At 50.3% G+C, this 23,974-nt stretch overlaps 4 protein-coding genes across 4 annotated transcripts; 1 reads left to right on the top strand and 3 right to left on the bottom strand.

Annotated features, from left to right (window-relative positions):
- Positions 1-270: 270 nt before the first annotated feature.
- DHRS7C (dehydrogenase/reductase 7C) lies at positions 271-11,041 on the bottom strand. The gene is made up of 7 exons (XM_066331826.1): positions 10,905-11,041; positions 10,164-10,319; positions 5,851-5,963; positions 3,345-3,555; positions 2,986-3,078; positions 1,032-1,187; positions 271-535 (listed from the first exon to the last, which is right to left on the bottom strand). Exons 2-7 carry the CDS (start codon positions 10,315-10,317, stop codon positions 327-329), a joined length of 936 nt encoding a protein of 311 aa, XP_066187923.1. The 5' UTR covers positions 10,318-10,319; positions 10,905-11,041; the 3' UTR covers positions 271-326.
- A 4,037-nt stretch (positions 11,042-15,078) lies between these two features.
- On the top strand, positions 15,079-16,061 carry BLOC1S3 (biogenesis of lysosomal organelles complex 1 subunit 3). The gene has a single exon (XM_066331825.1). It carries the CDS (start codon positions 15,083-15,085, stop codon positions 15,560-15,562), a length of 480 nt encoding a protein of 159 aa, XP_066187922.1. The 5' UTR covers positions 15,079-15,082; the 3' UTR covers positions 15,563-16,061.
- A 237-nt stretch (positions 16,062-16,298) lies between these two features.
- Positions 16,299-18,746, bottom strand: CCDC61 (coiled-coil domain containing 61). Its single transcript, XM_066332124.1, has 13 exons — positions 18,558-18,746; positions 18,394-18,476; positions 18,141-18,298; positions 17,939-18,067; positions 17,766-17,841; positions 17,601-17,683; positions 17,399-17,511; positions 17,226-17,304; positions 17,052-17,116; positions 16,881-16,959; positions 16,748-16,811; positions 16,584-16,650; positions 16,299-16,495 (listed from the first exon to the last, which is right to left on the bottom strand). The coding sequence occupies exons 1-13, from the start codon at positions 18,700-18,702 to the stop codon at positions 16,398-16,400; spliced, it is 1,239 nt and encodes a 412-aa protein (XP_066188221.1). The 5' UTR covers positions 18,703-18,746; the 3' UTR covers positions 16,299-16,397.
- A 1,757-nt stretch (positions 18,747-20,503) lies between these two features.
- Positions 20,504-23,625, bottom strand: LOC136369170 (ADP-ribosylhydrolase ARH1-like). Its single transcript, XM_066331824.1, has 6 exons — positions 23,332-23,625; positions 22,585-22,683; positions 22,406-22,511; positions 21,624-21,703; positions 21,370-21,553; positions 20,504-20,876 (listed from the first exon to the last, which is right to left on the bottom strand). The coding sequence occupies exons 1-6, from the start codon at positions 23,522-23,524 to the stop codon at positions 20,504-20,506; spliced, it is 1,035 nt and encodes a 344-aa protein (XP_066187921.1). The 5' UTR covers positions 23,525-23,625.
- Positions 23,626-23,974: the final 349 nt, after the last annotated feature.

Raw genomic sequence — 23,974 nt, 5'->3', positions numbered from 1 at the left:
TGAGAGATACAGCAAAAGGTTCATGTCCCTGCAAGATGACATGTATCCATTCCTTTGCCCTCAGAATTCCTTTTGTGTTTGGTGATTCTACTGATGAATGAGGTATTTAAGTGAGCTGGTGCTGGAAGTTAAATGAGCAATGGGACTTGTTTGGTTCCAATGGCACATTGTCATAATCCCTAAAAGCAGAAGAGTGGAAGCTTTAGAGATGAATGTGTGTGTCAATGACAGTGATATTCTACCCAGAGCAAGCAGCACAAGTCACTGACATTCAAAACAGAAATCTTTTTTTTCAGATCAAAAACAAGGAAAATAACTAAACAAAATCAATTTTCCTCTTCTGTCTTCAGCCTTTCCCTAATCCCTGAGGCAACAATGGCAAAAAACAGCTCAGGGAAGAATGTTCTGATGTACACTGCTGCTCTGGGGATGGGATTGGCCATAAGCACCTCCTGCTTTTTCCTGCTCACTGTGGCAAGGACCTCCTCTGCCACCTCCACGGGGTGCACACCATAGGACACCTTCCTGAAAAAGACTGAAAATGAGAGAGGAGTGAGAGCTACAGACAGACAGACAGACAGGCAGGCAGATACTCTGAGGGAATGGAGTTAAAAAGATACACAACTAGGGAATCAGCCAAATCAGTTTAATTTCTGTGCACTTTCAATCCCTTCCCCACTCCATTCTCCTCATCAGCATGTGGCCAAGATCTTCTTATAATTGAGGTAAAATCCTTACAGTCCCTAAGAGAAGGAACAAACTGAGTGCAGTGGAATTGTCCCTTTGGACCTTTTGTGCTCTCCATCCCCTCCATTCCTGATGCCCTGACGTATTTACTTTCTCACACAACGTTGTCTTATTCCAAATTCCTTCTCTTTTCGCCAGCCTAATATCACCTCTCCAACATTTCTTTTCTTTTGCTCCTCATGCCTGTTCGTCCTTTCTATAATTTCCATTATTTTTCCTTTTTTTTACCCTGGAAAAGCCTTCCTCCTGCTTTACATGGCCCCTCTTCACCCACCCAAACTTACATTTCCAAATGGATGCCTCCCAGTTGCCTGGTGCTGGCTGCCGATGGTATGAGCAGATGAAGGTTGGACTCACAGTGCTGACAGAAATATCAAATTCTTCCATTTCAGCTCGAAGACAATCAAAAAAACCCACAGCAGCATGCTTGGAAGCAGCATCTAAAAATAAAAAGCACACAAATGCATGTTTAGATATAAGATTGCCTGGAAGCAGGGGTGTAATAAAGCATCAATGTTTGGGAAAATCAGCATGGAATGATAAACCAAAATGCAAAAGGATTATTTCACCCAGTAAAATTATCATGTGACATATTTAAAACAAGCAATAAGAAATTATCTGTGCAGGACAACTGTGCATGCTGTCTCTTGGACATGTCAAACAGCATGTGTTTGCATTTCCCAGTCAGAAATAGCACATCCTGGGTAAGGAAATAACAAGTCTGTGATCTCTGCAGTTCAAAAATGTCTTTGGTGGATGGAATTGTCCCTGAGATGAGTCCTCACACCTTCTGTTTCTGCAGTTTGTAACACATCCATAAAATGCAGTTAAATACATGTCCACTGCTGGAATGCAGTGCTCCTCATGCTTCATAAACTGATGAGGACTTTGCCCTGCAGCAGCAATCTGAGCTACTTTTAATGCTAAAGTGAATTTTAAGTATCTGAATGTCGACATTGTTTTTTTATCTGCTTTTAGAGTCTTTTTATTGAGAACAGCATGAATAAGATGATAGTCTGTGAAACCTGACCAACAAACAGAGCAGTGTGTTCAGTGCAGCAGAGCTGTGAAGTGCTCAGGCACCTTTATTTGACTCAGTTTGGAGTGAAAAAACAGCCTGTGCATGTCTAGGCAAAGGCAGGTGGGCTCTGGGAATAGAGAGATGCTTCTCCATGCATTCATTTTCACATACTTTCTCCTGGCACCTTCGTTCCATGCAAATAAAAATTGGTTGGGGCATTGTGAAAACTCTCTCTGTTGGCTCTTGTGCTTCTTATGGTTTTACACACAAACAGTGTATCTCGACACAATTGTCTGTATCCTAGATGGGAAGAATTCCAGATATCACTGGAATACATCATGTGTTGTTTCCTTTTTGAGCCTTTTTTGTAGCTCTTACACTTCTTTGGAGATGAAAGACCAGGACAGCAGACTGTGTTTGGGATGTGGGCTCTCTGTTGATTTATGCATAAAGTTACAAAGATATAAAGACCTATTTTCATTTATTTTTTTCTGCTGCTTTCCTTACAGCTAATGTCACTGTAGTTCTCTTTCATGGGATTATAAATCATGATTCTGAGGTGATGCAGACTTTCTAATTCATCACACACTCTGACTATCAGTCAAGCTAAAAATGTCTGTTTACATCTGTCCCAAGTTTAAAATGTCTATTTACATCTCTCCTATATTTTCTGCCCACTGATTCTGTATTTTATTAATGCAAAGAATTTCTATCATAGTTCAGGAACAGCCTCAATTCTTTAATAATTTTGGATGAAAGACCTTGAAAATTTCCTGGAAAGTCAAGCAGAAACCAATTTTTACATCTCCTTTTAAACTCCCACACCTAACTATATTATTTCTTCACAAAGTAGTAGTTCCTATCTACTCATATTTTATATTTACACTCTATTCTTCATGAAGGTTTCTATCAATATGCACAGGTATGGATCAGATATAGATTTTTAACTATACAATACATATGTTCATATCCATATTTAAAATTTGCTGTCACATTTTTTATCATCCTGCTCTCAAGTCCCCGAGGCAGCAGTTATATTTCAGCATTTTAACTGTTTCTAATTGAGTTCTAATTGAAAAAAAAAATAATTTCAACCAATTCTTTATTAATAGTGAATTTGGAAGCAAATTAGCACTTTTAATAACCTATGATGAGTGTCATGGACTCCTCACAATTTATGCATTAGAATGTGTGTGTTTCTGCCATGGAGAACTTACAGGCTGCACGAAATGGAATTCCTATTTTCCCTTGGATGCTATTAATGAGAACGATTTGGCCAGTTCTTCTTGAGATCATGTTAGGAAGAATGGCTGCAAAAAGAGAAATACAAGAAAGAGCCACATAAGTAAAAGAATTGAGTGTATTTAGTGAAAAGGACAGGCAGCTGAAGTGGAAATAGCTCAAATTCAATGGAAGTTGCCTCAATACTGCAAGAAAAAGTGTCACAAAATCCAACAGCTGGAAACTGTCTTCTAGACTTCACCTGAATTCTACATGCGGAGTTGGTTGCAGTATTTAACTGTTAATGGGCTTTAAGTGGTAACAGCAAAAAGAAATGAAATAAAAATTAAAATACCTTTGGTTAATGTTATAGGTCCAAAATAGTTGGCATCCATTATCTTTTTATCAAGTTCCAGTGAAATGCTCTGCACTGCTCCTTTCACCTTCATGCTGGCATTGTTGATCAGGATGTCCACACAGCCATAGCAGTTCAGGATTTCCTTCGCTACGTCTCGGATGCAGCTGATGTCTGTGATATCCAGAAGTATCAACTTTGGTGCATATGTCTGGTGGACAAGAGACTCATTTCAATGGTACTTGTTATACATAAGCTCTACTTCTATTTCTGTTTCCATTTCTATTTCTCTGTATAGTTCTATTTTATATATTTATATTTCTTTTTGCCTTTGTCTTTGTCTTGGCAGCTGTCTATGTCTTTGTCTTCTTGAATTTACCTTGATACTGGAAGTGTTTTTGTCATTCCCACACAAACTTAAGATTTTAGGATTAACTCAGTCTAGAAAGAAGATCTAGAGCAGTGAGAGCTGGAGCTGCTCAGCCTGGAGAAGGCTCTGGGGGAATTTAATGCTCCCTCCAGTGCCTAAAGGGGCTCCAGCAGAGCTGGAGAGAGACTTTGGACAAAGGCTTGGAAAGACAGGACATAGGGAATGGCTTCCCACTGCCAGAGGGGAGGGTTAGATGGGATATTGGGGGAAATCAGTCCCAGAGAAGCTGTGGCTGCCCCTGGATCCCTGGAAGTGTCCAAGGCCAGACTGGATGGGGGTTGGAGCAACCTGGGACAGTGAGAGGTGTCCCTGCACATGGCAGGGGTGGCATTGGGGGGTGTTTAAGATCCTTTTCAATCCACCCCATCCTGCGATTCTGTGATTCTGTGAGGATGGGTATTCATTAATAAACTTCAGGTGAAGCATGGTAAGGGTCAGCTGGACTAACTCCTGGTGAGTTTGTCTCTCTTGTAATCAATGGAAAGAGAAAACAGACATAAGGGTGACTCCTGCCAGTTCAAGTCATGGTCTTTTATGGGAAGAACCCTTTGCTGACAAGGGACTGGGGTTTGGTGCTGTGATAGATGAGCTACATACACCCGGGGACAGAGGGAAGGTAGGAATGGCTTATTCTGCTATAGGTTGCACAAATGGAGTTTACACTTGCATGATTTCTGCAGAAACAGATTTTATCAGCTGTAGGACATCAGAATGAAGTTTGGGGTTTTTTCCATTACTGTATTCCTTAGACAATGTAATGCAGAACCCTTAGTCATATTTAATATTTTTTCCTAGTTGAATCTGTGCAGGCTAACATGAACACACAACTTTTCTGGTTATTTATGCAGATGACTGAAGCCCACTGAAAAAAACAAAACAAAACAAAACCCCAAAAAATAAAACTCTGAAAATATTTGTAGGTCTGATGAGCAATGGCTGCAAAAAATTTATGTGATACCTTGAGGATCACCTGTGTCCTGGAATGTTGACCACAGAAGGGAAGATTTGCCATGAGTCTCAAGAAACATCAGCCAAAGAGCTGGAGCAGAGCCAGTCCAGCATGTCCACTGTCAGTGCTCTTTTTTTATCCAAATCCCTTCTACCTGGGGCTTTTTTCCCCAAATAGTGAAGAAGCTCAAAACAAATTTAATCTTTTGACCTATCTCCCACTCCCTGAGCACAGTAATCATATGAAAAGCTGATGGCATTTCCTGTCATTAAATGAAGCATTTTTGGATCCCTCTCACCAGGCCAATTCCTCTGCTGAGGATTTCTAGCTGGGTGGCTTGTTCAGGACACAGGAGACCTCAGATGCTTTACAGGATCAGCTCCAGAGAGCAGGATTTTGGCATCGTGCTCTAAAGACCTCCAGAGGTGTTTTCTTTCTCTGTCTCTCTGGTGTTATTACCTGGGTGAGCAAAGCCACCACTGAGAGCAAATCACGTCTCTTAATTCATTGTTTTACTGGATCTAAAACGATATTTTGTCCCTGAGTGCAGCTGATGGCAGACATCTTTTGTCCCACATGCAAGAACTGTGAATCTTTGGGTTTGAGTCGATGTAAAAATGTGGGAACCACTGGTATCATACAGCTCTATTGGCACACGGTGTACATCATGTTATGATTTAGAACCCCCCCAAAAAGTACAGAGACATTGAATTTTTAGTTGCAATTGGTCATGAAGAAGAAAACAGTCCCCACTTCCTGCTCTTAGGGAGGAATGGAGAAGAGAATTTTTGAGAGAATCAAAAGATATTCAAATTTGCAGAGTTGAATGCAAACAAAATAATTTAGCACCTTATATTTGGTTGATTCCAGAACAAATTTGGGAAAAAAAAAAAAAAAAAAAAAAAAAGGGCAATGCTACTTGAACCTTAAACTAGGCTTTAGGGCTTCTCTTTACTAAACTTCCATTTCTACCTCATGTCTTTGTGGACTCATGTATTTTAGTTTTTCTGAAGGTTCTAATTCAATCCTTAACATTTCTGGGCACTCCTGGGCCTGTGTGGATTTGGCCCAAGGGAATTCCCACTCCAACACCTGAGCAAGGTTTATCCCAGGCTATGAATACTTACTGTGCTGGGGTCTGTCACGCTAATTAAGGCATCATACAAAGCTTCCAACTTTTCCCATGTCCTGCCACACAACACAAGTCTTGCTCCTCCTGCATGAAACACACGAGAACATTCTAGGAGAGAAATACATAAAAATAAAAAAAATAAATTACACTAGTGGCAAATTGATTTTGTTTATTTTGCTGGAAATGGGAGGCTGGTTTTACAAAAGGTGTTGAATCCGTGCTTTAAAATTCATTAATTCTGAAATAATACCAGAAAAAAAGAGATTTTTTTTTCCTCACCATCCTGCCTGTTTGACCAGAGAAATGTATTTAAAAACATGAAGCATAGATACCTCATGAAGATATTCACTGTTAGCTGGATCCCTCTGGCAGCTCTAGGCTGCTACAGGTGCCTGCTCCAGCTCAGCTGAACTGAAACAGTGATGCTCAGTCCAGCAATCCATCAAGGCTGTTCTTCTAAACAGGAAAAGTTCACTGCTGCCTGCCTTTTTTTTTTTTTTTTTTCTTTTAAAATTATTTTATTTTTCTGAGAATAGATAAATTCTTGCAGGTAGGCCTGAGGATGCAGCTGATGATGTGCCCAGAACCAGAGGTCTGCTCTGGGTGCATCCAGAGAATTAACTGGCAGTGGGTTGGTTTTGTGTGCTCATATGACTGAAAGCCAAGAGTTGTTTTTCCTGATTGTGTCTTTCTTCAAAAATGCTCTCAGCTTTGGAGCTCTCCTGTTTGGTCTCTAATCAAATCTCTGTGACAGCCATGAGCACAATCAGCCTGGGAAGAAAAGGAATGTGGTTTTACAGTGCCTTGCCAGCCTGTGTGGTTTGTCTCAGCTCCCATGGCCTTTGCTGAATGGGCAACAGAACAACCCCAGGGTGATGTCTTGCCATCCTCCCAGAAACATTTCAATGCCACAGGAAAGCCAGTTAGGCTCATCTACCCATTTTAGACTTCTTAAATTATCATGTTAGACTCTTAACGTCTGTGTGCAAGTATTTATGGATCCACCCTCGTAGTTTTGCAAACCTGTGCAGCTGGAAGTTTTTATTTAAGCAATATTTTCCATTATTTACAACAGTAAATTTTTGAATGCCTCCTATTTTCTTTCTTTTTTTCTTAGCATAGAAGGATTTTTAATTTAATGCCCAAAAGAGTATTTGCCAACACATTTACAGCAGTATTTTCCCTATAAACAATGATTGAGACAATCTTGTGGAAAAAAATAAATAAAGAGAAAAAGACTTCTATGTGAACAGCAATAAAGGTGAACAAGGGAAACCAAGGATGTTCTCCTCTAGAACTGCCCTGTGCTTTTCCAGCACTCAGAAGAAACAGGAACTAGGTTTCAATAACAACCACAAACCATTGAAAACATCTTCAATCATCATTGATTTGTTTCTCTTTTTTAACTTTGATGACTGTGGCCTTCGGTCCAGAAATTCTGGCACGTAGGGAAAGAATTTGGCTGCTTCCTTAGAGCCCACATCCACAGCTGCTGGCCACACAGCAGCTTTTAAAGCTTTGAATGAATGGCCATCACATATGCCAGTGGAAATTTAATTTCGCATTATTTGGAACCATTCAAGCCTTCAAATAACATCCCAGTGTCAACCCATGGGGTAGTGGTCATGGGTATATTTAGGGTAATAAAATAAAAGGGCTTTGAGTTACCTCATTTTTCATCCACATGAAAAGGAGTGTGGGGGCACCACACACACACAATTTGCCTTTCTAGCCTCAAGAGACAGGTAACAGCTAGCCACAGGGGGAAAATAAAAGAAAATCAAAGAAAAAAAGGGAAGAAATGTTAACAAGGAAACTGAAGGTAGAAAAATATTCCCCAGGGGTCATGCAGTGCGGGAGAAAGACAGCTGGAGAAATGTTCAATAATTTTGTTTTCTTCTTGGAGGACTCTAAGATTTGGCTTGATGCCACAGCCAAGCAAATTCAGAACTGGTGATATTTCTACTCTGAGTGAGATTTTTTTTATCTAGAAAACCCAGACATATAATTCCACAATACGTCCAATCTCAATGGAAGGTCTCTAAACCATGCCTCTCTAAAAGCAATTTGAAATGTAACTGGCCTGGTTCTGGCCAGAACAGGGGGAACTTTGCAGCAGCCAGAAGGGCACAGTCAGGACCTTGGGGTTGTTCTATCCCACCTCACCCAGGGGGTTCAGGAGTCACAGGGGGGTCACAGATTCCCAGAGTATCCCTGGAAGGGACCCCCAAGGATCATCCCCAGCTCTGCACAGCAGCAATCCCAAGAGTCACACCCTGTGCACGAGAGGATTTTCCAAATGCTTCTTGAGGTCTTGGAGCCTTTGGACCGTTTCATCCTGTGCAGTGCCCCATCATCCAGTTATTTAGTTTTTTATGAAATAGTTTAGGTTTTTAGTATTAGTTTTTTTGGAGGTTTAGGCTTTGGAAGGTTGCAGTTATGAGCTTTTGGTGAGTTTTTTTGGGTTTTTTTAGTTTAGAGTAGATTTAAATAGTTTTAAGAAAATGGAAAAAATAGTTTAGGAAGGTTTTTTTTGTTTTAGTTAGCTAAATTAATTAAAAGTACAGGAGATTTTTGTTTGGTTGCTGTTTGTGGTTTTGATGAAAAACTTCATTTTGAGAAAAAATGCAGGGGAGTGAGCGTTGGTTTTTAAAACAAATTGTGGCCTTATTCTTTTTTTTTTGCTTTGCTTTTAAAATTAGTTTTAAAGGTATAGAACTTAATATACAGCATAAACAGAAGAGATGATTTGGGATGTAAGTATTATAAAGTTATTTTAGGACATTTTATTCTTTATTTCTATATTGTCAGCTTGTCATGGCAGGGACACCTTCCACTATCCCAGGCTGCTCCAAGCCCTGTCCAGCCTGGCCCTGGACCCTTCCAGGGATCCAGGGGCAGCCACAGCTGCTCTGGGCAGCCTGTGCCAGGGCTTCACCTCCCTCACAGGGAACAATTCCTTCCAATATCCCATCCATCCATGCCCTCTGGCACTAGAAAGCCATTCCCTGTGATCTGTCACACCAGATCCCTTTTTGGCTCTCTTGGAGACCCTTTAGGCACTGGGGCTAAATGAGCTGGTCCAAGCCCCATCTAAACCCACCCAGGTTCAAGGCTCCAAGCCTTGAATACTTTGGGCTCTAAGTGGCTCCAAGGTCTTGCCAGAGCTCTCCCTTCTCTGGGATGAACAACCCCACTCTGCCAGCCTGTCTCCACGGCAGAACCCTCTGCTCATCTTGGTGACCTCCTCTGGACTAGAGGTGCTCAGTGGCTGACCACTCAGGCCACCAGCTGTTTGAACAGATAAATTATTGTCTATCCTTGATGCCTTAAGATTTTAGCTTTTATATTTTTCAGACCCTGTCCTGCATTAGTGCATAACACTGAACTCCATATACAGTGTTAGCTACTGTCTTCACATTTTGGTCAAGACAAAACAATTCCTCTGGGCCTGAGATCCAAGGACACGCCACAACCTCAGGCCCTGAAAAGAAAAAACAAAAGTGAATTGGGGGGATGAAGCAAACTGGGGGAATTTGACTTGATTACCTGAAGCTGTAATTAGACAATTAACCTCTGATATGCAAATTGACCAAACTTTTATCTGTCTGAAAAACTCATCACCATCTTGGGTGTAGCCTCTGGGAGGCTTTTGACTGCCCAAGGTGCATCTATTGAAGACCTTTAATAAACACCCACTTTATTCTCTTAACTCTGTAACTCTGTTCAGCCTCTGTCCTAGGTGTCCACTCCAAGGCATCACCTTTCCTTGTCCTCTGACTGCCCAGAGCCAGGCAGCCCAGCTGGGAGCACTGGAGGATGCCAAGGGAAGAGGAATAATTAGGATGATAGAGAGGGAAGAGATGGAAACAGGGACAGAGGGATGAGCATTGCTGTTCACAAGGAGCAGGAACTGTTGAAGTCCCTAAGGGCTGAAAAGGAACATGTAAAGAGTAAGGTGACACTTGTTTGTGCAGATACCCTGCAGTGACAGCCTGTGTAATGAGATCTTACAGTAGCAAGATGTTAAAAATAGCACTCAGTGTTCTTGTAAAACCTCCCGTTCTATTGCATTAAGCAAATACAAAGCTCGGCAAGCTCCTGCTAGTTTATCAATAGTTCCCATGGCTGAGGCTAAAAATATGCCCTTAAAAATCATAGGATTTGTTTATACATATATTTATTAACTTCTGCTTCATCCAGCCAGTTCTGAATACATCCAAGGCAATGTGTGCATGTTTATCACCCAGAGGATCTCTCTCTGGCTGATTCTGATCTCTGACACTGAGAAGAAATGAGACAACTCACCTTTGCCTAGTCCAGAGATGGCATCTGTGATCACCACCACCTTGTTCTGCACCGCTGACTTGGACAGCAGCCACCTGACTGACTGGTAAATATAAATAATTCCACTGATCCCTAAGAGAAGCAATGGCAGAGCAAGCACAGAAAAGATACCCATGGCTGTGGGAAACAAAAGACCACATGAGAGTACAGCAGTCACAATACGCATTCGTTATTTTTCTCAATCATTCTTACAGTAGTCACAATACACATTGTTTTTCAATTATTCCTACAGTAACCACAATAAACATTCATTATTTTTCAGTTATCCCAATCTAAAACCCAATGTTTTCTTATACAGAAAATTAAATGATCAACATGCCAAAGCAGCAACTTGAAGTAGTAGAAAGGTTCTTTTCCAACCAATGGTGTGATATTGGTTTTTAATAAACAGGGTAATATTGGGATTTTTTGTCTGTTTTCCTCATTTTTCTATGGCCTAGGCAAAAATTGATTTCTTTTATGCAAAATTGCTATGTGTTGGCAAGACCATAATAATAATATATATATATATATATATATATCTATGTATAAATGTATGTAAATTCTATTATGCCTGGAGGCAAAACATAAATTAAACACTGAACTTTCAATTACATTGCTATTACTAGAAAACAAAGAAAAAGCTTTTAATCCAAATTTCAGACAAAACTCACAATGCAAGTCTTTTCTGTTCCAAAAGACAGAGAAAATACAATCACTTACCATGGCTATGAGGACTCCAGATACAGACAGAGCATTCTATTGTATTTTTGTAATTTATTTCATTTAATTAAGACCATTTAGCACTTTCACAGAGCGTCTGTTGAGGCTGCTGGCCCTGAATGAGAGTGGCTATGTATGGCCTGGTGACAGAGGCACTGCCAGGGTAAATATAGCCTGCCCAGTGTGATCTGCATGCCTGACCTACCCACCCCAACAGCCTGGGCAGGCACAGAAAAACTCTGTGTATCAATCCACTTGTACAAAGAACGGTACAGGTTCCCTTCCCTTCCCTTCCCTTCCCTTCCCTTCCCTTCCCTTCCCTTCCCTTCCCTTCCCTTCCCTTCCCTTCCCTTCCCAGCCCCAGCTGTCCCAGCCCAGAGCAGAGGGACTCCAGCCCTCAGAACATCCCAGGAGAGGTCTCACAAGGACAGAGAAGCTGTGATTGTGAACCTGACAACCACACATTGATTGACTCTTGGAGTTCTAGAAAGAAGAATACCATAGATCATCCCATCATCATCATAGATCATGTTTTGCTTGTTAAAAAAAAAAAAACCACAAACGTATTACTGTCTTAAAACCACAAGTTCTGACAACCAGATTCATAGTTCTGTTTGTGCTGTGTAACTGGTCACCCAAACCCTTTCATTCCCAGTGTGAGAATGCAATCCTACAAATGACAGAGTCAGTGATGTTGGAGGTTTCCAACAAAGAACTTCATTGTTATTTCAGCAGGAACCAGGACAGTGGTGACTTTGGATGAGTGAGAATCATAGAAGATTATTTAAGTGAGTGTAGGAGGGGACGTTCAGACATGGTTTGTAAACCTAACTTGCTCCAGAAGCTGCTGACTTCAAGAATCAAGATGTGTCCTCTTGCCTCTGAAAGTTGAAGCTGCCTGCCAAAGAAGAACCCATGGTTTAATATTTCCAAACCACAGAATTCTATAACGTGTCAATGTGTGAAAAACACTGCATGCATTTCTAGCTAAAAAAGACATTAATGACAGGCAGGAATAAATACCTATTTTTCAGTGCAAAATGGCCACAGTGTCCTGTAATGTACAACAGTCTCTGCAAGTGATTGTAAAAACATTGAGTCATGCCAGGCCACCTGCAGCAACAGAGAGGAAATCTAATTTTCCATCATTCCTAAAGCCCTAGCTATCTTCTCCTACTTCTAAAGTATCAGCTTTTAATAAACAAATGAGCAGTTCCCTATCAGCAGCTGAGCCAGTTTGTACCTTTTATGGAACATGATGTGTTGTTTGTTTAATTCATTCAGGGTTCTGGAAACATTTTTCCTGGAAAGTTGAAACATTAAAAAAAAAAAAAAAAAAAAAAAGGCACATGCCAGAGATAGAGGACTTATTTGAGCTCCAAGTGATTTGTTTCCAAATGAAGCAGAATAAAGGTACAAGAAATGTAAAAAAGCAAGACTATAAAAAGTCAATAATTGAAATAAGTAGATAGCCCACAGTGTGTAAGACCAAAAGATAAAATGCTTTTATGTCCATTAATGAAATTTTAAAAATGTAAAGGAAAAATACCAGAGTCATTTGGGAAAATACAGATACACAGTGAAAAAAACTCCCAAATCTTCTGAAGCACAGAAATCTCAGTTTGGTGAATCACCAGAAAAATGCATTATGCACTGCCACCTTCAGAGCACTGTTGGGAACACCAGAGGAACAAGGATATTCAAAAATCATTCTAGAGGGCAGTTGTCATTAAAAGGGTGAATTATCCACAGAGAAATGTGAACAGAAGTGAGACTTTTTCCCTCCTTCACCTGGCTCTGAAAGTCTCCATACCCTGAGCTCTAGGAACTGTCCCAGAGGATGCCAGAGCTGAACAGTGTGTGTCCAAATCTGAAAGATGGGGATTTCTAAAATTCCAACAGATTTCTATAACTTATTTCCTTGCAGTCCTCAGCCCAGGTGGCTGTTTGAGAGCATCATCATGTACTAGCAAAAAAAAAAAAAAATCTACTGACATTTCACATTGTTCAGAAGTGTTGTACATGGGATGTTCATTGATGTTTTCTTTGTGGGGCAGGGCTAAGGGTGCTGGGCTGGGGGGATGCAGGCTGCTGTTAGGGGCTCAGAGGGAGTGAGATTTGGGGTGCCTGGTGTGAAAAAAAAAAAGAAGTTTATTTTTTAGAATTTTTAGAAATTTAATAAGGGGATAAAAAGGGACAATGTCCAGTGCTGGGGTGTTTCTGGCTATTGGCTAAAAAACCACACCTTTAGTTTTAAAACAACATTCTCTAGATACTGTTACATTACTGGGTTACATACATATTCATTACAATACATTGTTCATTCTTTTTTTGATGTTACAGGGACTCCTTTGTTTGGCTACAAGAACTCTTTTGTTTGGTTTTAACCCCTGACTTGTCTGCACGGCATCCTGTAGATTAAGTCAATATATTGTATTTCTTCTTGTGGTTTCATCCTGTTGTTTCACACTCCCCAGTAACAAGTGTTAATTATTTATCTCCAATAAATTCTTCTCTAATTTTTTTCTTGATGCTCTGGTTTTTGTCACTTATCTCATTACTTGGAGAGGTTAATCCATAGATGTGAAAAACAACAGCATAGAACTAATTGTTTTTGCACCATTCCTTGAGTTAAAGGCATTTTTAACATTCTATATTTTCCTAAGGCCCACGATACATTCATCACAACACTATTTATATGTTTAGTCCTAAACAGCATGCCAAATATTAATATCATCAATTAATATCAGCATGCCAAAGCTGATACATAAATGCAAAATTGTATTTCCATTTGTAACACTGGGAGCCCAGGGCTGGGTGCCAGAGAGGTGACCCTGGCTGCAGGTGCCACATCAGCTGGGGGATGTGACCCTGCACATCAACACCAGGCTGCACCAGCCTGAGCTGATGCACAACCTCCAGAAGAGGCACATCACCAGTGCCCTTCCAGCACACAGAGTCTCTCCAAGTGGGCCTGGTCCACAAGCATTCTTGGTCTGGATGTAGTGCCCCTCCTGGGTCTGGTTCTGGTCCTGGTCTTGTTCCCAGTCCTGGGTCTGGATGTGTTCACCACGTTGGTCCTGGACCCCAGCATGGTCCCAATTGTTGTGTCCCCTGTGGTCCTTGTTCCTGTCCCAGCTGTTTTCCTGTCCTGGTTCTGGTCCTGGCCCCGAATGCCGTCCCAGTCCAAGTCCTGGTGCTGCACACCATGGTCCTGCTCTCAGTCCTAAACATGGTTCAGGTCTGGACCCTGCTCCCAGTCCTAGTTCTGATCCTTATATGATATAAGGGCCTCTACTCTGTCCCCTCAAGCCCCACATCCCCACAGATCTCTGCAGCCTCGGCGCCCTAGAGGCATCACAGCCCCGTCCCCGGCCCCTGCGGGTTTGTGCCCTGGCTCCCAGTTTGGAGACGAGGATGCCGTGAGGGACCACGCCAAAGGAGTCACAGCAGCCAGGTGCCCTGTCACAGAAGGCCAGCAGACTGCTCCCACGGCGCTCGCTCTCGGTGAAGCCGCGCTGGGAGGCTCGGGTCACCTCCCCACAGCCGCGAGTCCCGCGCCATCGCGTCTCAGCCGGCCGGACCCCATCCCTGCGCTCTTCTCAGCCTCCAAGTCCCTGCCGCCCTGCTGGGTTCTTTACACAGGGGGAAGGACGGCGAGCATGTGCACTGGAGTGCCCTCTAACAGCTGTCAGCTCCGGTCGGCTCCTGTGTTTAGGGACAGTTTGCGGGGCGATCCCACCCACGAGTTCCCCAGTAAAACCAGCAGCAGCCCCCGCCGCCATGCTGAGCGCCGCGCTTCCGCCTGCGGTCACGTGGGCGGCGCGTCATGTGACCGGCGGCGCCGGCGGCAGGAGGTGCGGGCGGAGCGACCCCGGCATGGGGGACCCGGGGTGACACCGGGGGACCCGGGGTGGGGATCGGGTGTCACCGCCAGGGCCACAGGTGCCCCTGGGATCGGCGGGATCTGGGAGCACTGTCGGGCCCCTGGGGCTGCGGGAAGCCCTGGGATCGGGGGAACCCCGGTGTGGGATCGGGGGGACCCCGGTGTGGGATGGGGGGGCCCCGGTGCGGGGATGCGGGGTCACTGCCGGGGCCGTGAGGCTGCAGGAGCCCCCGGGATCTCCCCCGCCCCTCGGTGCTGCCCTCCTGACGCCTCCCGTGTCCCCCTGCAGGTCATGGCCGCCCCCCGCCCTCCCCGGGTGGTGCCGGGCGAAGCCTCCGAGAGCGACTCGGAGCCAGAGCTGCTGGTGGGGACGGCAGGGGAGGCCCCCGGAGCCGGGCTGAAGGTGCCGGGCGAAGCCTCCGAGACCGAAGAGGAGGAGGAGGAGGAGGAAGAGCAGAGGCCGAAGACGCCGCCGGTGCTGGCCGAGGAGCCGGCGGCTGTCTGGGGGGGCGGCCCCTCGCTGCTGCAGCAGCGGCTGCGGGAGGGGACGGGCCGGCTGCGGGGAGCGGTGGGCAGCGCCCTCCGGCAGAGCTACGGCAGCGCCGCCCGGAGCCTGGGCGGCCTGGGGGGAGCCCTGGGCCGGGCGCAGGTCACCGCCGCGGCAGCCGCCCACTGCCTGCGCCTGGCCCGCCGTGATCTGCGCGCCGTGGCCGACACCATCGACATCGTCACAGCCTGTCACCTCCTGCCCGACATCCGCGGGCAGCTCTGAGCGGCACCGCTGTGTGGCACCGCGTTCACCATCCCCCGTGCGGCTGTCACCAGCGGCGGCACCGTTACCTGGCAGACACCCGTGGGCAGCTGCCAGCATCACTGCTGTCCTCGGCATCGCCAGTACCGCATCTGCCACCGCAGGGTCATCACCGGCAGGATCATCAGTGCAGCATCCTGCCCAGGCTGGAGTTGTGGTGGCATCGAGTCATCTTTGCAGCAGCCCACACTGACCCTGAAGACTGCCTCAGCACGGTGGCATCATCACCAGTGTAGCCACAGTGACACCGAGCAGTGGCTTTGTCACAGTGACCACCAGCCTGGTGCCCCAGGACCTGCATGCTCTGGTGACATTATCACTGCTGGGCCCCTGGCCAGCTGCCACCATCCCTGAACTGCAGCCTGGTGCTGGCTCGTCACCACTGGCCCCAAATGCCACTGTTTTATGTGACATGGAACTGAATAAAGCTGTGGTGTCAGAGCCATAGTGCGGAGCTTGGCCAGTGCTGTGAGGACTGTGTTGCAGGACGGGACAAGAACAGAGTAGGGTGACATGGGTGCTGGTGTCACATTGCAGTGGCCTTTGAGTTCACTGGTAGCCCAGGGGACAAGATTGGTGGCCTGGGCTGTGTCCCCAGGCACTGGTACTGTCACCCTCCTGTGATGGCCCTGGTGCCCCCAGCACTGTGTCCTTCCTGAAGGACACCGCCCCTGCCCTCATCCCAAGAAGGACAGACTCTGGGGCCACACAAGGGTTTATTTGGGGGACATTTGTACCACAGCACCACTGTAACCCCCTGAGGACACAGGGAGAGGGTGTGTGTCCCTGGAGGAGGTCACAGGTGGGTGTTCAGGCTGTCCATGTACTCCTGCAGAGCCTGCAGCCGGGCATCGATCTCAGCCAGTTCAGCTGACGGCTCCTTGGAGTGGTTCTCTGGGGAGGCCAGCGCAGGAAAAAAGGGTTAACAGAGGCCTGGATTAAGGAATCCCTCAAATATCCAGGGGCTCAGATGAGGCCTCACCTTTACCAGGGCGCTTGCCACCAGTCCTGCACACTGGCAGCTTGTGGCTGGCAGCTGGGCGAGGCACCTGGGGGGAAGGTTGGGGGTCACCATGAGCTCCTGGTCACCCCACCCTGCTTTGGGGTGAAGAGGGGTGGGGGAACCCCGAAGGGGCAGCCACTCACTGTACAGGGGCCATTGCAGGATGAGGTGCTCAGGGGTCTCCGTGTACGGGTCACTCTCCTGTCCCTGCCCAGGGTGAGGGGTTAAAGGGTGCAAGAAGGGATGCCCAAACATGCTGCCCAACCCCAGCATTACCTGCAGGGCACGGGCTCGGGGCGCTCACTGGCTTTGCTGCCAGAGCTCCCTCCCAAGCGCCAGCTCCGGGAGCTTTCAGCTGCAGGGAGAAATGGGGATGGGGGGAAGTTAAGGAAGGAGGCCCAGCACGGGGTGGGAGCACCCCCAGCCTTCTTCATGTTCCCCACTCACCAGACGAGCTGCGCCTGTGGCTCCTCACTGGGCTGGTGCTGCCAGAAGCCACTCCACGCCGCTGGCTGCACCCAAGGGAGATGGTGGTGAGAGGAAACATGGGGGTTGAGGGGGGAGGAGACCCCCCCAAAGTACCAGGGAGGGATGGTGACAAGCTCAGTCACCAGTGCTTACTTTCTGAGCTCAGCTTCCTTCTGCCGGCGCTGACGGGCCCTGACAAAGGCAGTGGGGTCGAAGCGTGGCTGGCGGGAGCCTGGCAGGGGGAGGCAGAGGAGGGGGTCAGGGTGACAAGGGGTGAGCCCTGTCCTGTCCCCAGTCCTGTGTGGGTGTCCCCAGCTGTCCCATACCTGCAGGTGACAGGGACTTGGGCGAGGGGCGGCCCCGGCTGCTCCTGTGGCTCTCCAGGGATGCTGAGCGTTGCTCCTGGGGGCGTGGGGCTGGGCTGGCAGATTTCTGTCGGCTGCCAAGAGGACCAGTACCATCAGCGGGAGACAGTGGGACACCCCAATGGTCATGAGGATCCTCCTGCAGGGTTTACCCCGGCCTCACCCCCTCCTGTAGGAGGCCAGTTCAGCTGTCAGGTTCTTCACCCGCTGATGCAGCCTCTGCTCCGACGACTTTGCCTGGGTCAGCTGTGAGGAGGGAGAAAAAGTTCACTGTGCATCTGGCAGTCCCTGTCCCTGGCAAGAGCAGCTCCCACCCTTCCCAGCCCACCTCTGCAGCCAGCTGCCGGTACTCGCGCTGGTGCCGAACCTCAGCTGCCCGCTTCTCCTCCAGTGCCTGCCACAGCCTGGGGAAGGGATGGCAGGGAGTGGTCTGGGCGTTCTCTCCTCACCCTGTGAGACAGGAACTCCCAAACCATTCCGCATGTCACCGGCCCCACTCACGCATCCCGCAAATGTTGGGTCTCCTCCAGGCGCCGGGCCCGGAGCTGCGCCAGTTGCTCCTGCAGCTCCCGCACCAGGGCCACGAGGTCCGGCCGCCCCGCGTACGGCAGTGGCAGCGGGTAATGGATCCTGCAGGAGAGCACATGGAGGAGGTGAGGCCGGAGTCACTCCCCTGTGACCCCTGCCTGGTGTCCCCCGTCACCTATCGAACTCCACAGAGTAGACGAGGATGAGGTAGCGCTTGCTGTTGAGGGGGGAACAGGTGGAAGGGGAAGGCCGGGTGACCGCCCCCACTTTCCGGCTATGCAGGGTCTCCAGGTCGGTGTAGGTGAGGAGCTCCAGGCTGACGGAGTCGCTGCTCTGCAGAAAGTTTGAAAAGCAGGAGGGCTCGGTGGGACACACACCCCACCCCAGGTACCCCCAAAACGCCGTGTGGGGGAGCAGCACGGCCACACCTGTGTCAGTGCCGACTCCAGCATGCTGCAGAAAATGCCAAACTGCTTGAAATTCCCCGTTTTGCGAGTCAGGTCCTCGATGACTGCGAGGAGGAGGCGGTATTTCGGTCAGTGGCAGTCGTGGGAGATCCCCTCAACACCCCCAGGCTCCCTCCGACACTCACAGGTGGCATCGAACTCGCCCCTCCACAGGTCGGCGGTGCCGTGAGCCTCCACCTCCACCCGCAACGTGGTGCGGCTCAGGGTCACCCGCACCGTGTGTGCCCCGGGCCGGAAAGCGCACTCGGCCTGCAGGTAGCGCGGCTCCATGGCGCGAGGGGCTCTGCGGGCACAGGGTACAGGAGTGCAGAGGGCACCCCCGAAGGCGGAAAGGGCAATGGGAGGGCTCGGGACAGGTGAGCTGCGGTGGATTCTCCGCCGCTGAGGGAGAGGAATTGATGGGTGCGCACTGACATAAGAACGGGTAAGAAAGGGAGCGGACGACACAACGAGAGATGACCAGAGAGGACCTTAGAGCTTTTGTTGACTTGGGCTCTGCTGGGGGCGGGCGCAGTTTGAAGGGGTGGAGAGAACACAGAGGAACAAGGAGAGAGCCATGGTTTTGGGCCTGCTGCCTGGGGAGCAGCGGGGATCGCAGGGCTCCGGGAGCTTGTTCTGGGGACACCGAGGGAAGGGAACTGGGGGTGGCCCGGACCCGCGGTTATGCTCAGGCGACAGATACCGAGAGCGACTCTGCCGCATCGGGGAAGGCTCACCGCCCGCCGCGATCCTCCGCGCCTCAGCCACGCCCCGCCCCGCCGCAGCCCGCCCCACCTGATTGGTTGGCCGAGTCACACCCCTCCCCGCCTCATTGGCTGGCCGCACCGCCCTCCGCCGCTCATTGGTTGCCGGCGCCGCCCATCACCGCGAAGCCGTTAGCCGCTCCGCCTGCCCGCCAGCCTCCCGCTGCCATTGGTTGTCAGGCGAAGCCCGCCTCCCATTCCTACTGTCTCATTGGTTATTATTGCTGTCACTAATTTTTTGGGAGGCGGTGGAACCACGCCTCCCTGTTGCAGGCCCCGCCCCTTCCCTTGATTCCTGAGGGGCTCGCCCGCCATTGACCGTGGTCAGGTCGCGCTCCGATGTGGGATACGGAACGGGGCAGAACGTCTGGGCTGGGTATGGGAGGAAAACAGATCCGGAGGCAGTGGAGGAGGGCACCGACAAGTTGCGGAGCCTCGAACCTGTTTTTATTAACCAGTGAGAGACTGGGGGAAGTCTGGAGGACGCTCCTAGAAGCCCCAGGACTCCTCTAGAGGACCCCAGTGTTTGGGAGGATCCCCTCCAAATCACAAAGATTTCCCCTGAAATGGTTTGAAGGGGCAGCCCCAAGGCTCCAGATCCTCCCCCAGGACGTTGCAGGAGGTTGGCCCCCACAAAATCCGGGGGAGGAGAGCAAATACAGCACCCTCAGCACATCCCCAAACTGCCCCTGGGACTTCAGTAGCCCTTCTGAGGCAGGCCTGCGTTCCATGGGTCTGTCTCTGCAGTGGGTGACACTGATGTACCCCAGATCAAACTTGGGCCCTTCAAAAAGACACTCTGGGGCCTCTAAATGAGTCCTTGAACTTTAAAAATCATAAACCTTGGAATGTATAGATGTGCTTTTAGCATGAAAATGTCGGTTTGGACCTTAAATTGACTATTTTGTCTTCCAAGTATAGGCTTTGGTGGTTTAAAAGTGGTGCTGTTTTCCTTAATTTTGAGGAAAATTGTATAAACAAAGGTTTGCACTTGAAGGACTTGGGGCTGAATCTGAAGAGCAGCGCTTTGGACCTTAAGCACTGGCAGAGAGGCAGGATGAGAGGGCACAAATCCAGACCCAGAGTGACTCGGGAGGAGATGTTTTTTACTGTGGGGGTGACAGAGGCTCCTTGGGCGGGTTCCGGGGTCTCTGACTAACTGGACACAGCTCCGGTGGTCTCCCTGGGGCAGCACACCCTGAAGGGCTCTGCTTCACCCGAGGGTCTCCCAAGCCCCTCAGTGACCCCCGTGCCGGTCTCTGCTGTGCCCTGGCAACCCCCAGGAGCTCGGATGGGGACAGCAGGTGACAGCGGGGACAGAGGGGCACTCACCGTCCCGCCCAGGCCAGCTCGTGGAGCCGGCGGGCAGCGTCCAGCAGCCGCCCGCGGTACTCGAGGTGGCAGTGCAGCCCCGCGGGGACGGACGCCAGCCCGCCCCGCAGCCCCCAGCAGCCGGCAGCGATGGTCCCCGTGGAATCGTTGTCCCCTCCGTGCAGCACTGCCCTGGCACACAGCTCTTCCCAGCTCCCGCCGGCTGCCAGCAGCGCCTCCAAGGCCACCATGGGCGCGTCGTGACCGCTACGCCCCGGCCACCCCTCCAGTGCCCAGCTCAGGTACTCGGCGTCCCGCTCAGCTGGGGATGGGAGGGGTGGCACCCGCGGCGGGCCACGACCTTCCAGGAGCCCGCGGGAGTCCAGGTATCTGCAGAGACATGGCGACATTGAGGTCATTGGGGACATTGGTGTCAGCAGACAATGGGGTAAGCAGTGACACTGGGGGTCACTGGGCTGTAGCTCTCCAGCAGATAGCTGTAGGGACACTGAGGACAATCAGGAAACCTGGGGGGGTAGCAAGGCACTGGATGCAATGGGGACACTCGTGACACCAAGAAAACCCAATGCCCCAGGAACGCCAGGGACACAGAGGTCACCGTCCCTGAGGATGGCATCTCGGGCAGGGGCATGAAGAGACTGAGTGCAGCAGGGACAGGATGGGCACTGCCAGCCCTGTGGACAGACTGGGCATCAGGGTCAGCAGTGGCATCAGCGACACCACTGCAATGCACTGCTGGGACTGGCAGAGAGTCTGGCTGGCAGCAGTGGCACTAATGGACCCCTGAGCCCTTCTCAGTATCCTTCCCAGCCCTGCCTTGTGCTCCCAGTGTCCCCCCAGAGCCCTCACAGTGCCCCCTCACCGGTGCCACGCCTCCCCAAAGAATGGCCAGGCAGCAGCATTGTCCTCCACGGCCACCCCGGTGCCCTCCACGTAGTCCCATGCCAGGGGCAGGACCCGCAGCAGCTCAGCCCCCCAGCGTTCTGGGGGTTCACCCCGAGCCCCCAGTGCCCCAAAAAGGGCCACTGCCAGTGCTCCAAGGTACCCTGTGGGGACAGGGGCTTCAGGGAGGTTCTGCTGTCCCCTCCTGCCCTCCCCTGCTTGCCTGGCACTCACCAGTGGGGTGGTGGTGGGTCATGCGCCCGCTCTCGATGCTCACCCGGATCAGAGTCGGCAGCTCCGAGGCATGTGGGTACCTGCACTGGCATCAGACCAGTCCCCACTCCCCTGCTTCTGTATTTCCAGCCTCCTCCCCATTCCTGTACCACCACCCTTGTCCCTGCTGTTCTTGTCCCTGCTGTGCCCACTCTCCTAGCCCCATCACATCCCAATCAGCTGCTCTGTGACCTGTCTCCCTCTTCCCTATTGCTGTCCCCATGTTCTCTGTCCCCAGTCTCCCAGCTCCAGCAGCACATATCCCTAACCCTGGACTTTGTCCTCTCCAGCTCTACCAATCCCATGTCCCCAGCCCACTTTGTGTCCCCATTCCTCTCCCTCTGACATCCTCAGTCCCTCCTATCCTACTCCCATCCCTTCAATGTCCCCACTCCCCCAACTGACACCCCCATTTCCCCAGCCCAAACATCCTCATGTCCCCACTCCCCCAGCTTCAACACCTCCTTATCCCCATCCCATGTCCCCCCTGTCCCTCCCTGTCTCCCCATTCCACCCATTCTAAAACCCCCACATCCCTGTCCCCAGCTCTGACATCTCCTTATCCCCGTCCCGTGTCCTCCATCCCTCTCCATGTCCCTGTGTGGCGTCCCTTTCTCCCCCATTCCACCCATTCTAACACCCCCCCATGCCTGTCCCCACTGCCCCAGCTCTGATACCCACATCACTGTCCCCAGTGATGTCCCCAAGTGTCCCCAGGTGTCCCGTGGTGTCCCCGTGCCCACCTGAGGCCGATGGCCAGGCTGCGCATGGCGGCCCCGCAGCCGGTGCCACGGGGGTTGAAGGGGATGCGGTACCCCTCGGGCTCCCCTGGCCGCAGCTGGGAGGTGCCTGGTGGGAACAGCACGGGGTGTGAGGCTCCCTGAGCCCCCCTGCCCCTCCCCGGATCCTTGGCCCTGCTCACCTAGGATGCTGCTGGGTCCGGGCTTTCGTCCCTCCATGTCCCCCATGGCGGCCACATAGCGGCGAGCCAGCTCCTGCAGGAGGGGTTCCCCCTCCAGGCCTGTGCAGGGGTGTGCAGACCCACCTAGGTTACCCAGGCTGGCAGGGAGAGGCCCCATGCCCCCCCCAAAACTGAAAGGGGAGAAGAAGATCCCCATTGCATCCCCCCCAAAAATGTGAGGAAAGGGAACGCTGCCCCACAGACCCCCCAAAACTGGAGGACAAGTTTCAGGGATCCTCGTGAGCACTCCAGACTGAGTGAGAAAGGGGTACCCTGCCAGGTTCCCAAAGTGGGAGGGGGAAATGTCCCTGTCCCCTGCGCCCAATATGGGAAGAAAGGGCACATAAACGAGGAAAACCACACAGACTCTCAGTCCTCCCACCACACCCACCCAGAGGTAATGAGGATACACATCCCTCCAAGTGCCCCTGGAAACCCCTAAAAGGTGGGGGGAACTGCCCCAACCCCCCCTCCAGATCTGGACAAGGGCCCCCCAAAGCTCCTCCCAGCAATCCTCCAGTTTGAGTCAGGGATGTAACAAGGGACCAGGGCTTTAAGGGGATATCCAGCCTCACTCCCAGATACCAACCACACAGCCCAAGGAGCAGAACAGGGGACATACCCAGGACACCCCCCTCCAGTGCCAGCCTGAGGTACAATGTGCACCCCAACCCCGGGGTCCCCTCCCTCCTGTCAGTGGGGTGTCACCTGTGGCCAGCCCCTCGGCGGTGGCAAGGTGCAGGACGGTGTCATCGCTGACGGGCCACTCGGGGGGCTCGAGGCTGATGGCTGCCAGCCCCCCGAGCTGGGCCAGCTCGGCGTGGATCTGGGGACCCGAGGTGCAGTATTCCCAGCGGGCTCCTCGGTACCCCAGCGCATCCCCCACCCCGCTCAGCACCATGGCAGCCTCGTAGGTTTCCACCGAGGGCACCCTGGGGGAACAGGGGGTTCAGGGGGTGCCGGCGGTGGGGGAAACCCCAGGGATCCTGGTGCACTCACGTCTCCTCCATGCTGGAGCAGCTGGGGATGCCTGTCAGGCTCAGGGCATGGGGCCAGTGCTGGCCAGGGGCCCTTAAAGGGACCAGAACACCTCGGGGATGTGGGGGACAGGGCTGCTGACCCCACAGTGAAAGGGAGAAAGCAGAGAGGGACTCTAGAGACATCCTGGGTGGCAGAGGCAGAGGGAAAGAGAGGCTCCAGAGGCCCCAAAGAGCATCTCTTCTTAGGGGTAAAGCTTTAAATTTATGGTAACAAAGCATCCCTTGAGGGCACAAAACCTAACTTCAGCGTTCAAACTCTCTGTTTTCAAAGCTCAATTTTTAGGGCTCTAAGCCTTCTTTTTAAGTCCCAA

Source organism: Sylvia atricapilla, chromosome 18 (assembly GCF_009819655.1).
Source record: "Sylvia atricapilla isolate bSylAtr1 chromosome 18, bSylAtr1.pri, whole genome shotgun sequence".
In the NCBI taxonomy this organism is placed as follows: domain Eukaryota; kingdom Metazoa; phylum Chordata; class Aves; order Passeriformes; family Sylviidae; genus Sylvia; species Sylvia atricapilla.
Note: the sequence above shows the minus strand (reverse complement) of the source record. Positions and strands in the feature narration are given on the sequence as shown.